The sequence below is a fragment of the Chiloscyllium punctatum genome, chromosome 2 (genome assembly GCF_047496795.1).
Source record: "Chiloscyllium punctatum isolate Juve2018m chromosome 2, sChiPun1.3, whole genome shotgun sequence".
NCBI lineage: Eukaryota > Metazoa > Chordata > Chondrichthyes > Orectolobiformes > Hemiscylliidae > Chiloscyllium > Chiloscyllium punctatum.
Window position 1 is genome coordinate 21567900 of NC_092740.1, and position 15974 is coordinate 21583873.

Below are 15974 nucleotides of genomic sequence, written 5' to 3' on the forward strand. Positions count from 1 at the left end.
ATCACTGTCAACCTGCAACAAGCATTAGTTGTTTATATCTTCAGTTAGGAGCATCTGAAAGCACCTATGAAACAGATAACCTGGAGAATGCTAGAAGGCATAGACTCTAACTGGACAGAGATGAATCAAAAAACTAGAACCTTGTATAATGTGGATTGTGGTTCTCCCCTTTATGCGCTGCTTCGAGCCCTGTTCAGAATGTCGTCACACAATTGTTTTGCTATAGATTTGCATTTTAGTGTACATGCTTATCTGACCCTTTCAGAATCTCTTTTTGTATATGATTTTATAAGTTTTTAAAAAGTTTGAAACCAGGCAACATTCTTGTAGGTATAAAGTTGTTTTGGTTCTGGTGTTACAGTAATGAAAACGAAACAAAAACTTGCTGCTTTACAAAGTAAACATTGTTTTCCAGCTGTTTCGAATCAATGAAGCCAACCAATTGATGCAGTATGACCAGTGCTTGACCAGAGGACCTGATGGCTCAAAGGTTATGATTACACATTGTAACATGAATGTATATAAAGACTGGCAATACTTTAAGGTAAAGATTCTTTTCTCTTTCAACAAGTGAGAAGATTGTCGTCTAATTACTGTCTTTAAAATTATGAAAGGATTTGACAGTATAAATGTAGAGAACATTTTTCATTGTATAGACACCAGAACTAAGAAATAATAAATTTTATCAATCTGAAAAGGAATTCAGGAGAATGAGCAGAATATAGAAATTATGATGAAATTTCCATTGTGCTACTGCAGCATAGGTGTTTTCATTACATTTTGAAGTGAAATGTCGTAACCCACTCAGTGAATTTAATAAACATATATAGCTGCCACAAGGAGTAATTGAGGTGAATAGCATAGATGTATTAAAGGGGAAACTCGAGAAACACATCGGGGAGAAAATAATCAAAGGTTATGCTGATAGCATGAGATGAAGAGTGGATAGAAAGTGGCTCATATGGAGCATAAATGCTTACTTGTATTACTTGGGTTAAACAGTTCATTTTTCCTGTGCTGTACGTTCAATGTAATTCTGTACAGTGCAAGCTTAATGTTGTTGCGTTAATATTGATTGTATTTCAAATTATAACCTGTGATTATCTGTAAGTTTCCTTTATAATTTGTACTGTTCTGTTTTTAATATGAAAATAGATAACATTTAATTTCAAAATGCATTAAAAAGTCTTGCACTGCACTATCACAATGGAAAATCTCATCACAAAAGACTGTGTTACACCTGTTGGTGGTGAGGTGATATGTTCGTTTTATGCAGCATCAGGTGGTAAAGCAGCTGCTCAGAAGGTTGGATCTATACTCATTGGAATTTAGAAGAATGAAAGGTGATCTTATTTCAACTCAAGATTCTGAGGAGGTTTTACCAGTTACATGTGGAAAACATGTTTCCCCTTTGGGGCCTCTAGAAAAAGAGGATATTAAAAATAATGAGATTCCCATTTTGAGATGGATATGAGGCAGAATTTTCTCTGAAGGTTGTTCATCTTTGTAATTTACTCCTCCAGTCAGGAGTGAATTATAATGAATTCAGTCGAGAATAAGTTTCTATAAAGATAAAAAGAGCTAGAGAAATTAATGGAACTGAAGGCTGATAAATCTGCAGTGCATCACAGGGTACAAAAGGAGGTGACTGTGGGAATAGGGGATCCATTGGTTACCATCTTCCAAAATTCTGTAAGTTGCTTTTATTGATCAAACATGGAATTTAAAAGCTTGAAGGTTGTGCTGGAACTGTGTAATATAATGATTATTTCCATGAATATCCACTCAGAGGAAGGGTCACTGGACTCAAAACGTTAAATCTGTTCCCTTTCCACAGATAGTACCAGACCTGAGAAGATTCCCTAGCATCCGCAGTATTTGTCATGTTGCTAGGTTGGAGGAAGAGCGCCTCATCTTCCGCCTAGGAACCCTCCAACCACAAGAGATGAACTCAGATTTCTCCAGTTTCCTCATTTCCCCTCCCCCCACCTTGTCTCAGTCAAATCCCTTGAACTCAGCACCGCCTTCCTAACCTGCAATCTTCTTCCTGACCTCTCCGCCCCCACCCCACTCCGGCCCATCACCCTCACCTTGACCTCCTTCCACCTATCGCATTTCCAATGCCCCTCCCCCAAGTCCCTCCTCCCTACCTTTTTATCTTAGCCTGCTGGACACACTTTCCTCATTCCTGAAGAAGGGCTTATGCCCGAAACGTCGATTCTCCTGCTCCTTGGATGCTGCCTGACCTGCTGCACTTTTCCAGCAACACATTTTCAGCTCTGATAGATTTCACAACCCCATTTTCCTTCCTTCTCCCCATAGTCCTTGATCATCTTACCAATTGAGGACCTATCTGTCCCTGTCTTAAGTACACTCAGTGACTTGGCCTCCACAGCCTTCTGAAGTAATGAGTTCCACAGATTTACCACCTTCTGGCTGACAGAATTTCTCCTCCCCCTCAGTTCCGAAGGGTTGTCCCTTCATACTGAGGCTGTGCCCTCGGGTTCTAGTCTTCCCTACTAGTGGGGAGAAAATTCTCAGCAAACACTCTATCCAGGGAATTCAGTAGAAACCTCTTTGCCTGGAGAATAAACAGAATATAGAAATTATGATGAAATTTTCATTTTGCTACTGCAGCATAGGTGTTTTCATTACATTTTGAAATGAAATGTCGTAATCCACAGTGAATTTAATAAACATATATAGCTGCTACAAGGAGTAATTGAGGTGAATAGCATAGATGCATTTAAGGGGAAACTCGAGAAACACATCGGGGAGAAAGTTTCAGTGAGGTTTCATCCTTCCCATCCTTTGAAACTCCATCAAGTAAACACCCGAAGTCCTCAACTGCTCACCATACAACAACCCTTCATCCCTGGTATCATTCTTGTAAACTCCTCTAGACTACCTCCAATGCCAGCACCTTCTTCCTAAGATACGGGACCCAAATTGCTCACAATATTCCAAATGTGATCTGACCAGAGCTATAATACTGCCTCCACATTCTCTACTCATGTGTCCTAACACTTTTGAAATGAATGCTACCATTGAATTTGTCTTCCTAACTGAACCTACATGTTAACATTAAGAGAAGCCTGAATTAGGGCTCCTAAGAGTCTTTGTGCTTCAGGTTTAGCAGCATCTCCTCATTTAGAAAATAGTCTAAGCCTCTGTTCATGCTACCAAACTCCGTAACCTCATACTTTCCATGTTGTTTTGCAGCTGGTACTACTTTGCCAACTGTCCCAGCCTATCCAAGCCCTTCTGCAACCTCCCCACTTCCTCAACACCACTTGTCTCTCCACCTATTTTTGTGTCATCTACAACCTTAGCAACAATGCCCTCCGTTCATTCATCCAGATTGTTAGTGTATAATGTGAATAGTTGTGGTCCCAACACCGACCCCTGCAAAGCTCCACTAGTCACCAGCTGCCATTCCTTTATCCCCACTCTGCCTTCTGCCAGTCAGCCAACTCTGTATCCAGTATTGAGAATGTGTTGCTGGAAAAGCACAGCAGGTAGGCAGCATCCGAGGAGCAGGAAAATCGACGTTTTGGGCCAGAGCCCTTCATCAGGAAATCCTCCTCCTCGATGCTGTCTGACCTGCTGTGTTTTCCAGCAACACGCTCAACTCTGAACTCCAGCATCTGCAGACCTCACTGTCTCTCAACCCTGTATCCATGCCAGTATCTTTCTTTTTAACACCATGGGCTCTTATTTAGCAGCGTCTTGTGCGGCACCTTGTGAACGGTCTTCTGGAAATCCAAATAGATCATATCCACTGGTTTTCCTTTGTCTAACTTACTCATTACCTTGTCAAAGAATTCTAACAAATTTGTCAGATATGACCTCCCACAACAAGCTGTGCTGACTCCGCCCTGTTTGACCATGCACCTTCCAAGTAGTCCACAATCTCGGCCTTAATAACAGATTCTATAGTCATACGAATGACAGCAGTCAGGCTAACCAACCTATAATTTCCTGTCTTCTGCCTCCCTCCCTTCTTAAACGGTGGTATTACCTTAGCCATTTTCCAGTACTCTGGTACCCTCCCTGACTCCAGTGATTTGTGAAAGATCACCACCAATGCCTCCACAATCTGCTCAGCTATCTCCTTTAAAACTCTGGAGTGTACTCCATCTAGTCTGGATGATTTATCCACCTTCTTACCTTTCCGCTTCTGTTGCACCTTCTCTTTAACATGTCTTGCTGAATGTAGTTGAAATGCTTTATTCTTGACTTTTACACCTGATATTCTGGCACTCCCCATTTATCTTGGCTGGGGATAATTATGAAACCTCCACTGTATCATTACTGCCCACTGCCTCGTCTCCCATTAGTGTCATTTTTATGCATCTTTCTCATCATTTTTTTTCTAATACACCAATATTAGTTAGGTCAGTAAAACTGTTCATTAAAGTGACAAGCTTTCATTTACATTCACGCCTGTTAAAGTAGAAATACCTGAAAACACTGAACAGACTTGCTCAAATGTCAAACAAAAGTCTGATTGTCGCAGGAATGAAGATGGCAACTATTCTGAGCCCACACCACTTCATGGATAACCGTAGAGTGAACAGGCAACCAATATCTTAATTTTTATTAGGTGGAATTGTTTGAGAGGGGCTAGTTGGTTGGTGTTTTTATTTATTCCAATTCTAAGGTGAAAGCCTAGTTTAATCAACTTGACTGTGTGATTGATAGTGGCTTGTCCATCTTTTTTCTTTTCAGACTTTGCACAGATTCACACACATTCCCACAGGCAAGTGTTTGGACCGCTCTGAAGTTGATCACAAGGTTTTCATCTCTGACTGTGACTCTGCGAAGGCCACACAAAAGTGGGAGATGAACAACCTTCTCGCAGTGTAGAACTATACTGGCAGCTGCTCATAGTTTGTCAAATATATGTACAAGATGGAGAATTATCTGTATATTGCTGCAAAAAAATGTACAGCTCGGTTTGTAAATATTTTTGACACCCTTTTCAATGAAGGTTCCAGATAAACTGTGATAATGTAATATGATAGCCAATATCATGTAATTACAAAATGACACTTTTTTTTGTTACCTTAAATTCTTAGATGTTTATAACTTATTCTGCTGTCATCTTGAGACATGCTGCATCTTCATAGGAAGGTGCAGACCTATTTTCTTTGGGATTACACTCAGGGCGATGAACAAAGGTGGCTTTTCCTCAATAAGTTTGTTTCAATGAGTACGTTGTGATCAGGGTCATCAATTTGCCCCAATACGGCAAGCCCAGGAAATTGAGATCTAAATGTTCCAGTATGTTTGGTTGAAATGGGATGCACAAAGCCCGAGATTGTTTTTAATTCTGTTTAATTCATCCCCTGCAAGAATCTTAGATATTCTGAAGAGAATTTCAGCAAGGTTCCAATGGCTCTCTCATTTTCATTCTTTAAGTGGGAGGGATTATTGTAAATTTTAGCACAGTCTTGGCGAATGCTGAACAATGTCCGATGCTAAAAGACAAAAGTGTTATTTTTGTGGAAATCATTAATTAGTCTGGAGTGCCAGAAATGCCTCTTTTTTTTTTTTAGCCAATGCAGAAATATTATAGACCAGCAGAGATCTTGGTGACCATGGGCACTTGCTTAGATTGTAAACTGTTATTGAAGCTCTTCAGGCTTTCTTGGTCAAATAGATTCAAGAGTCCTATGTGTGCTTCTGGTTTCAACATTTGTCTGAAATTGATCATAAAACCACTTAAATTTCTGCTGTGATCTTGCCTAACCCATGTTTCCAGCTTATTTTTTGCTTTGCTGTTGTTTGACAGTGGAGCCAAAATGCCTAGACACTGCTTTTAGCTCCCATTTTTATTGAATGAACTTATGTTTTCTTAAGGTAAGTCTTTGTTTTAATTCCTAAATTAGTGACTGCATTTTTAAGCATTTTGGGATTGTTGCTCGGGTTTCCTTCACACTGATTCTGCAAAATGATTTTGCGCGTGCAAATATTGACACCTTTGAGGAAATCAGCTAATCTTGATAAACTCTGTGCCGTATTGAAATATATTTTTCTATAACATACTTGAATGTGGGTAGAAATAAAGGTATTTAACTTAGTTCTTTAGTATAATGCTGCAGCAACTCATCACAAGAAAGAAATAACTTATTTTTTCCTAAGCACTACCACAGAAAAATGGATTGACCTGAAATTCTTTGAAGATGCTGTACTTCACTCCTGTGGTGCTATTGGATAACAAGTACAAAATTAATCTGCCAAAACACATCCTTTGTATTTAATTCATGTTTTACATTGTTATGCAAGATGATTTTTCACTTTGGTTATGCAAATTGTAAATATTCTCAAAAATAGCAATTTCTGTACAAACTGTATAATTGGGCAGGGCTGTTTAATTGAGAAAAAAATGGGATTAAAATGTTATGGTGGTCAGAAAATCAAACCATAGTTCATTCTGCTGTAAACTTGTTCTGGACTTATCACTAAGCCAAATAAAAATCCACTACAACATAATAAACTTTGTGAATGCGACTGGTCAGCAGTAATCAACATCTCTTACTTGAATTGTTTCCAAAATTCGGTACCAGGATCAAAATATAAGGTAGTCCTAATAAATCCAGTAAGGAATTCAGAAGAAACTTACCCAGCGCCTAGTTAGAATGTGAAACTCAGTTGATAAAAAGAAATAAACAGCATGATTAGGTTTAAGTGAAAACTATAAAGGAACAAAGGAGTGGTTATCAAACTTTGTTGGTTGATAGAAGCTCTCTTCAAATCTTCCCAGCTAAATTATAATATTGCTCAAAATGTGGAAGTGCTGCATGTAAAGAGTTTTCATTTTAATAATGTGTTTTAGAAAACATATTTGACTGCTTCTCATTGCAGGAGCATGTGCATCCTGGGCAAGAGCCAAGAGAGCAAAAGAGCTTAGAGGTCACATTTGAGGTTTTGCTGGCATGAATAAATGAAGAGGTGTGTGAAGAGGCTCATGTGGTGCTTAGGTATGACACAGCATCAGACCATTTAGTTCAATTCCTCTGAGTTTGACTATATAATTAGTTTTTGTTCAACCGTCACATAAAAAGAGATGTTGATATGCCATGTTCCCTGCTGCAACACGGTATCAACCTCCCCTAAAGTTGTTGCTACACTTTTTCCTTCTGTTATAGCACAGTGGGCGGCACGGTAGCACAGTGCTTAGCACTGCTGCCTCACAGTGCCTGAGACCCGGGTTCAATTCCCACCTCGGGTAACTGTCTGTGTGGAATTTGCACATTCTCCCCATGTCTGCGTGTGTTCCCTCCAGGTGCTCCGGTTTCCTTCCACAGTCCAAAGATGTGCAGGTTAGGTGAATTTGCCATGCTTAATTGCCTGTAGTGTTAGGTGAAGGGGTAAATGTAGGGGAATGAGTCTAGGTGGGTTGCTCTTCGGAGGGTCGGTGTGGACTTGTTGGGCCAAAGGGCCTGTTTCCACACTAAGTAATCTAATCTTAAAAAAAAACTAAGGTGTGGCTCTTCTTTGTCCAGCTGAAGAATAATGTAAAAGAATTAGGTTTAACATGAAGGTATGTTAGGTTAGAAGCCTAAAAGTTTTCCATCACTACTTCTATGGGCAAACCAATTCTGAATCCAACAGCCAAGTCATCATGAATGACATGCATCTTAATCTTCTGGACGGGCCTACCATGAGTGCCATATACCACATCAACAGTGTTCTCCCATCAGACCTTTCTGTAATTCTGTAATATTTGTAGTTCTCCAGTTTTCTGGCACGTCCGGCTGCCTTGTCAACTTTAAATACAAATAGTCTATCCAACAACTTGTGAGCAATTTTGTGGAAAAATGTGATATATGGCCGAAGCAGCATTTCCCTCTTTGGTAAAGACCGATAGAAATGTGTCCATTTAATAGTTCAGCAAAACCCTCTGACTCCATTTAAAGCTCCTTTTTGCTCTCGAAACATCACTACTCATTTTCCCATACTGTTAGTGTTTATATGTCTGTAGAAGACTTTGGAACAACTCTTTATATTGCCTGCCAGTATTTTCTTATAATCTCTCTTTGCTTCTCTTTATTTCCTTACTTATCTCCGCTTTGAACCTTAATGTATTCTTTCTAGTTCTCAAATGTATAAGCTGCCTGACACCTGTTGTAAGCATACTTTTACTTGGTATAATTTCTATCTCCTTTGTCATCCATGGAGCTGTGAATTTGTTTGCTCTACCTCACTCATGTGAAGGAGTGTACTATGACAGTACCTGAAACATCTCTGTTATAGATTTTCGTGCCAACCTCTTATTCCATACTATTGTTCTACTTCTGTTTTTGCCTCATTGAAGTCAGCACTGCACCAATTCATTATACTTCCACTGCAACTTTTTATAATTCACTCACTGGCATGGGTGCCCCTGACTAGTCAGCATTTTTTTTAGATTAAATTCCCTATAGTGTGGAAATAGGCCCTTTGTCCCAACAAGTCTACACTAACCCTCTGAAGAGTAACCCAACCAGACCCATTCCCCCACCCTATATTTACCCCTGACTAATGCACCTAACAGTATGGGCAATTTAGTTTGGCCAATTCACCTAACCTGAATATCTTTGGATTGTGGAAGGAAACTGGAGCACCCAGAGGAAACTCACACACACAGGGAGGATGTGCAAACTCCGCATAGACAGTCGCCTGAGACAGGAATCAAACCTGGGTCCCTGGTGCTGTGAGGCCACAGTACTAGCCATTGTGCCACGCCAACATTATTGCCTGTCCCTAATTGCCCTTGAAGATGATGGTGAGCTGCCTTTCTTGAACAGGTAAAATTTATGCTGTAGGTAGACCCACAATGCCATTAAGGAAGGAATTTCAGGATATTTTTTGAACATCACTGAATTAAAGGCAATATATTTCTAAGTCAAGATAGTGAGTGGCTTAGAGGAGAATTTGTAGGTGATAGTGTAGTATCCTGGTGGCTAGTTTTCTGAACACCAACTAGCCACAAAAAGACATGACCCTCTCTCACTAGTATCCTCACATACGGATGAGGAAGGACACCACTTCAACTGGGACAATATATCCATCCTAGGACAAGCTAAACAGAGACTTGCACAAGAATTTCTAGAAGCATGGCATTCCAATCAGAACTCTATCAACAAACACGTCAAGTTAGACCCCATCTACCACCCCCTGAGAAAAGGAACAGGAAGTGACTTCACCACAGGAAATGACATCACAAACCCAAACATATAAATAGAAAGCAGGAATTTTCAGCATTGCTTTGCCAGAGGTCCACTGAAGATGTTACATATTAAGGTAATGAAATGTCTAGAAATGAGCCTTTCAGCTCAGTGAGCAAACCTACATCCTTAGTCCCTCATTATCTAATCAAGGAATGAAGGGCATTTAGTTATTTAGTATTGCTGGGGAAAAAAATTGTTTTGTTGAAGTTTTTGTTTTGCACCTACCAGGACAACTTGTAAGATATAATGAATATATTTACACAGTACGTAATGAAAGAAAACCTCAGCATGTCCAGCAGCATCTGTGGAGGGAAATCAAAGTTAATGTTTCTAGTCCAGTGCCTCTTCCTCAGGATTTCATCAATATGATTAAACTGTCTGGTTTAAACTTTCAAGCAAACTTGACAGTTAAAAGCCAGTCATCATTGTCGCATTGCCCCTAGGTCAGCACTCACCTCATACAGTTGAATATTGTTCACCTTTTGTCTTGGTAAATGGACATGATGGTTCTGATCAATGCAAGAGGAAAAGCTTTGACAAAATGTTTTCATTTTCAGTAAAACTCCAACCAAAAGGTTATTTCACTTTCTTGTCTGTTTACAATGATAAAGTAATGGAAGTTAAGTTCATTGAGTGAAAGATGTTATCAAACAGTTCTTCATGATTCAGATATTAGGCATGCAATTCAAGAGGTTCTCCAGTACATGTGGGTGGCAGTGAAGATTATGTTTTGACTGGTTTAAACCTATTGTACTGTATGCAAATTGTGAAACCATGCACAAATGGCATGGGTCCAGTTTTCACAATGGTTGCATCATTTGCATTACACATTGCAAAATCTAGTGGTAAACTATTGGATCTGGAACACCAATGAGATTAAGGTTTAATTTACCAAAGAGCTTTGTGCAGTCACTGTAATCTTTAAATATATTGAGAATAGTTTTCCCACAAAAGGACCAGCAAACACTTCTGAATTAAGATCTTTGGCAAACCAGGGGTTTGTGGGGTAGGGTGGGGGATGCTGAGGGGAATTTGTTTTTGTTTCCAGTTAATAGCGTATTTCAGAAAAACTCTATATACAGGGGAACTTTGATTATCCGAACAAGATGGGCGGGCACTGTTTCATTCGGATAATCGATTAATCATTTAGTTGATTAAATGCCTTTCCTTAGAGGCTCGGAGTTTTAAAGTCTGTAAAAGTAGACCACATTGAAGAGAATAACCTAGCTGTTGGATTGCTGCAGGATTTTTTTTGTATTATTGACTTGTGGGATGTGGGTGTATTGTGTGTCCATTCAGTGGAAGCAGTGGCTGTGGAGATGCTTAGATTATTTCAGTATCTTGTCTTCACCACATGTGGGAAGTGAGCATTAATGTTTGACTTTGAACACTTTCATGGACGAGCCCAGTTGCTCCTCTTCAGAGTTGAAGAGATTGAGAATGGCATGCAAACATTGGGCAGAGTGGATAACGACACTGTCGTCTTCTGCAAACTGTAGATGAGTTTAGATTGGCATTGAGATGACTGAGCTTCAAAGACAATAAGTGCAGGGGTAGGCCATCTGGCCCTTTGAGCCAGCACCACCATTTATTATGATCATGGCAGATCATCCACAATCAGTATCCTGTTCATGCCTTATTCCCGTTACCCTTGATTCCACTATTTTTAAGAGCTCTATCCATCTCTTTCTTGTAAGTATCCAGAGACGGCCTCCACTGCCTTCTGGTGCAGAGCATTCTATATATCCACCATTCCCTGTATAAAGAAGTTCCTCCTCAACTCTGTTCTAAATGACCTACCCCTTATTTTTAAACTATGTCCTCTGGTTCTGGACTCACCCACCAGCGGAAATATGCTCCCTGCCTCCAGAGTGTCCAGTCCTTTAATAATCTCATACGTCTTAATCTGATCCCCTCTCATCCTTCTAAAATCAAGAGTATACAAGCCTAGTCACTCCAATTTTTCAACATCTGATAGTCCCGCCATTCTGGGAATTGACCTCATGAACCTACGCTGCACTCCCTCAATAGCCAGAATGTCCTTCCTCCAATTTGAAGACCAAAACTGCACACAATAATCCAGGTGTGGTGTTACCAGAGCCCTGTAGAGCTGCAGAAGGAACTCTTTGCTCCTATACAAAACTCCTCTTGTTATGAAGGCCAGCATGCTATCAGCTTTCTTCACTGCCTGCTGTATCTGCATACTTGCTTTCATTGACTGATGTACAAGAACACCTAGATCTCGTTGTACTTCCCCTTTACCTAACTTGTCTCCATTTAGATAGTAATCTGCCTTCCTGTTCTTGCCCCCAAAGTGGATAACTATACATTTATCCACATTAAACTGCATCTGCCATGCATCCGTCCACTCACCTAGCCTGTCCAAGTCACCCTATATTCTCATAACATCCTCCTCACATTTTACCCTGCCATCGATCTTTGTGTCATCAGCAAATTTGCTAATATTAATTTTAATGCCTTCATCTATATAATTGACATATATTGTAAACAGCTGCAGTCCCAACACCAAACCACGTGGTACCCCACTGGTCACTGCCTGCCATTCTGAAAGAGGCCCATTTTGTCACTACTCTTTGCTTCCGGTCAGCCAGCCAGTTTTCAGTCCAAGTCAGTATTTTGCCCCCAATACCATGTGCCCTAATTTTGCTCACTAATCTCCTATGTGGGACCTTACCAAAGGCTTTCTGAAAGTTCAGGTACACTACATCCACTGGTTCTCCCTTGTCCATCTTCTTAGTTACACCCTCAAAATTCCAGAAGATTAGTCAAGAATGATTTCCCCTTTGTAAATCTATGCTGACTCTGACCTATCCTGTTACTGCTATCCAAATGAGTTGTAATTTCATCTTTTATAATTGACTCCAGCATCTTTCCCACCACTGATGTCAGGCTAACCGGTCTAATTTTCCCTGTTTTGTCTCTCCTTCCTTTCTTGAAAATTGGGACAACATTAACCACTCTCCAATCCCCAGGAACTGATCCTGAATTGATAGAACATTGGAAAATGATTACCAATGCTTCAACAATTTCTAGATCCACCTCCTTAAGTATCTTGGGATGCAGACCGTCAGGCCCCGGGGACTTAACAGCCTCTCAGACCTAACAATCTATCCAACACCATTTCCTGCCTAATATAAATTCCCTTCAGTTCATCTATTACCCTAGATCCTTCAGCCAGTATTACATTTGGGAGATTGTGTCTTCCCCAGTGAAGACAGATCCGGATTATGTATTCAACTCTTCTGCCATTTCCTTGTTCCCCATAATAAATTCACCCATTTCTGTCTTCAAGGGCCCAATTTTAGTCTTAACCATTTCTTTTATTTTCACATACCTAAAAAAAGCTTTTACTATTCTCCTTTATATTTTTGGCCAGTTTGCCTTCATACCTCTTTTTTTTCTCCGTGTATTGCCTTTTTTAGTTATCCTTTGTTGCTCTTTAAAGGTTTCCCAATCCTCCAGCTTCCTGCTCATCTTTGCTATGTTATACTTCTTTTTTATCTTTATACAGCCCTTAACTTCCCTCGTCAGCCACAGCCACCCCTGCCACCCTTTAGGATCTTTCTTCCTCTTTGGAATGAACCGATCCTACACCTTCTGCATTATATCCAGAAATACCTGCTATTGTTGTTCCACTGCCATCCCTGCTCGGGTATTGAACCATTGAACTTTGGTCAGCTCCTCCCTCATAGCTCCCATAGTTCCCTTTGTTCAACTGCAATACTGACACTCCCAATTCTCCCTTCTCCCTCTCAAATTGCAAATTTAAACTTGTCATATTATGGTAACTACCTGCTACTGGCTTCTTGACTTCAACCTGATCAAATCCGGTTCATTGCACAACACCAGATCCAGAATTGCCTTTTCCCTGGTAGGCTCCAGCATAGGCTGTTCTAAGAATCCATCTCTGAGGCACTCCACAAACTTGTTTTCTTGGGGTCCAGTACCATCCTGATTCCCCCAGTCTACTTGCATGTTGGAATCCCCCATAACAACTGTAGTAATACCTCTGCAATAGGCCAATTTCAATTCCTTATTCAACTGACACCTTACATCCAGACTACTGTTTGGAGGCCTGTAGATCGTTCTATTTAAGGTCTTTCTACCCTTAGAATTTCTCAGCTCTATCCAACTGACTCTACATCTCCTGATTCTATGTCCCCCCACTTCCTCACCAACAGGGCCACTTTGAAGGCATCTGTTTCAGATCTCCCATTCGACAATTACATTGTTATGGACAGAATGTCAGTTTAAAAACAAATTTCTATCTCCATTCTCAATCATCCTTCCATAAGCACATCGTAATTTAATGTTTTCTCCTTTTTAACCAGTGCAGAAAGTTGAGACACTAGACAGCACCGTGACTCAGTGGTTAGCACTGTTGGCTTACAGCAGCAGGGACCTGGGTTCAATTCCACCCTTAGATGACCATCTGTGTGAAGGTTGCACGTTCTCCTTTGCGATGTAGCAAGCTCTGGGGCTCAAGTCTTCAGTACTACTGCGGAATGTTCTCAAGGTCCAATGTTATTGTAGTATCCACTGCCTTAACTGTTTCTTAATATCATGTGGAGTGAATGAAATTGGCTGAAAACTAGCATCTGTGATGCTGGGGATCATCTGGAGGTGTCCAAAATGGAGCATCCATTCAGCACTTACTTCTAGCTGAAAATTGTTGCAAATGCCTTATTGTTTTTCTACTGATGTGTTGGAGAACTGAGGAAGGTTCACTTGATCCATTAACTGATTTATTTCCACAGATGCTGCCAGACCTGCTGAGCTTTTCCAGCAATTTCTGTTTTTGTTTTGGATTTTTTTTCTGGAATTTGATTAATTGTAAACTGATGGTGTTGGAGAGTAGATAGGATTTTATTTTGTTGGGTATTTAAAAGCTGGATTATTAGAAATAGCTTGGTTTTGATTTATTTTTCTTCCTTTTGCACAAAAGATTATGTTTCAGTGAAAAAGTGTCATGTTACATTTTACATAAAGACCAAAATATGATCTTTCAAGCCAGATTTCACCCTGGGGTGTGACTTGCCCAGTAGTAACATCACCTGGGATCATGACTAGACACTTCCTGTAATGACATTTGCCCTGGATTGCAAGGACATCAAGAACCTCCCTTATCCCACGGTCACAGCACATCACTTGCTGTGCCATCTTTATTCTATGCTAATTAATTTGTTATTTTTATTCTGGGTGGTTAGTGTATGGAATGAGTTGCCAGAGGAAGTGATGGCGGCTGGTACAATTACGACATTTAAAAGACACCTGGATTGGTATCTGAATAGGAAGGGTTTAGAGCAATATGGCCAAATGCTGGCAAATGGGACGAGGTCAGATTGGGATGTCTGGTTGGCATGAACGAGTTGGATCAAAGGGTCTGTTTCTGTGCTGTATAACTTTATGACTCTATACATAATTTGCAATCAATAACCCTATTATAGGCAATAAGTGTTATTACTCATAGAAACTTTTACCATCACTTATTAAAATATGACAATTCTGAATTATTTTCCTGTATTTAAAAGATAAATGTGCAGGATGATATGGTTACCCACCGCACAGCATTTACCTGTTTTCCTGTGGCATGACACTTTTGATCAGTTTCTCCATGAGTGATTGATCACAGTCCTAAACCCAGCAAGGGTCTGACTATTCTTTTCAGTTGTTACTTTGGTGGTTAATCTCATGTTGAGACTGTAGATATTATGTGATAACAGAACATAAATCTATTAAGATAAACAAATCTATGTAGACATATTATGTATACATATTGTGTATACATATAGAAGACAGAAAGGTCTCACTACAAACAGCAAAAGTTACAACCTATTCAGTGACATTATACATCACAATTACTCAATACAGAGTAATTTCATTCCTAACTCAACTTTTAATGTTTTTACTTAACTGAGTTTTTACAATTTACATTTCTTGGACTGCCGACACATTTTTCACTTCTTTTCCAAGTCCACTGACATGAGGTTTTCAAAATTCAGACGGCCTAAATTTTCCTTTCTACCAACTTGAAAATTTCTATCTAAACTCTTTTGACTTGGAAGCTTCAAGACTAGAAATCATTCTGCTGAAGTGACAGAACAAAACGTTTGATTTTATGAAACTGACCTCTGGGGTCTAATGAACTGCATATTTGAACCTTCTCTTGTAAAGTCGAGACTATACTAATTGCCTTAATGTATTTATCTGTCAAAAACTCAACAATATAAGAATTTTATCTATTAATATTTACAGGGTTTCTCCTAGGCACTTAATTGTAGCCATATGCCTTCTCAGAAATTGTGTATTTTAGTTACTGTTCAAATGACTTTTTGACCTTTCTTTGAAGTAAACACATTACCTTCACAGAATTGATCAAAATCGATCTGGCTCTATTTTAGATCCAAATCCCAAAAATAATATACACCCTCATCATATATGTCTCTTCTCCTAAAGCTAAGTCCAGACCATCAGGTATAGAAGTTAGGAGGTCGTGTTGTGGGTGTACAGGAGGTTGGTTAGTCCACTTTTTGAATATTACGTGCAATTCTAGACTCCCCATCAGAAGGATGTTGTGAAACTTGAAAGGGTTCAGAAATGATTTACAGGGATATTGCCAGGGTTGGAGGTTTTGAGCTATTGGAGAGGCTGAATACGATGGGGATGTTTTTTCCTGGAGCATCAGAGGCTGAGGGGTGACCTTATACAAGTTTATAAAATCATGAGGTGCGTGGA

The 15974-nt window shown here is 39.8% G+C and overlaps 1 protein-coding gene across 3 annotated transcripts in view; it reads left to right on the plus strand.

Moving 5' to 3' along the window:
• Positions 1-6511, plus strand: part of galnt7 (UDP-N-acetyl-alpha-D-galactosamine: polypeptide N-acetylgalactosaminyltransferase 7) — a 145046-nt gene extending 138535 nt beyond the window's left edge. For all 3 annotated transcript variants that reach the window (XM_072594558.1, XM_072594556.1, XM_072594559.1), the window contains exons 11-12: positions 416-544; positions 4732-6511. In XM_072594558.1, the coding sequence (XP_072450659.1) occupies positions 416-544; positions 4732-4869 (267 nt within the window). In that variant the 3' untranslated portion in view covers positions 4870-6511. The remainder of the gene's footprint in view (positions 1-415; positions 545-4731) is intronic.
• The last annotated feature ends 9463 nt before the right edge of the window (positions 6512-15974 follow it).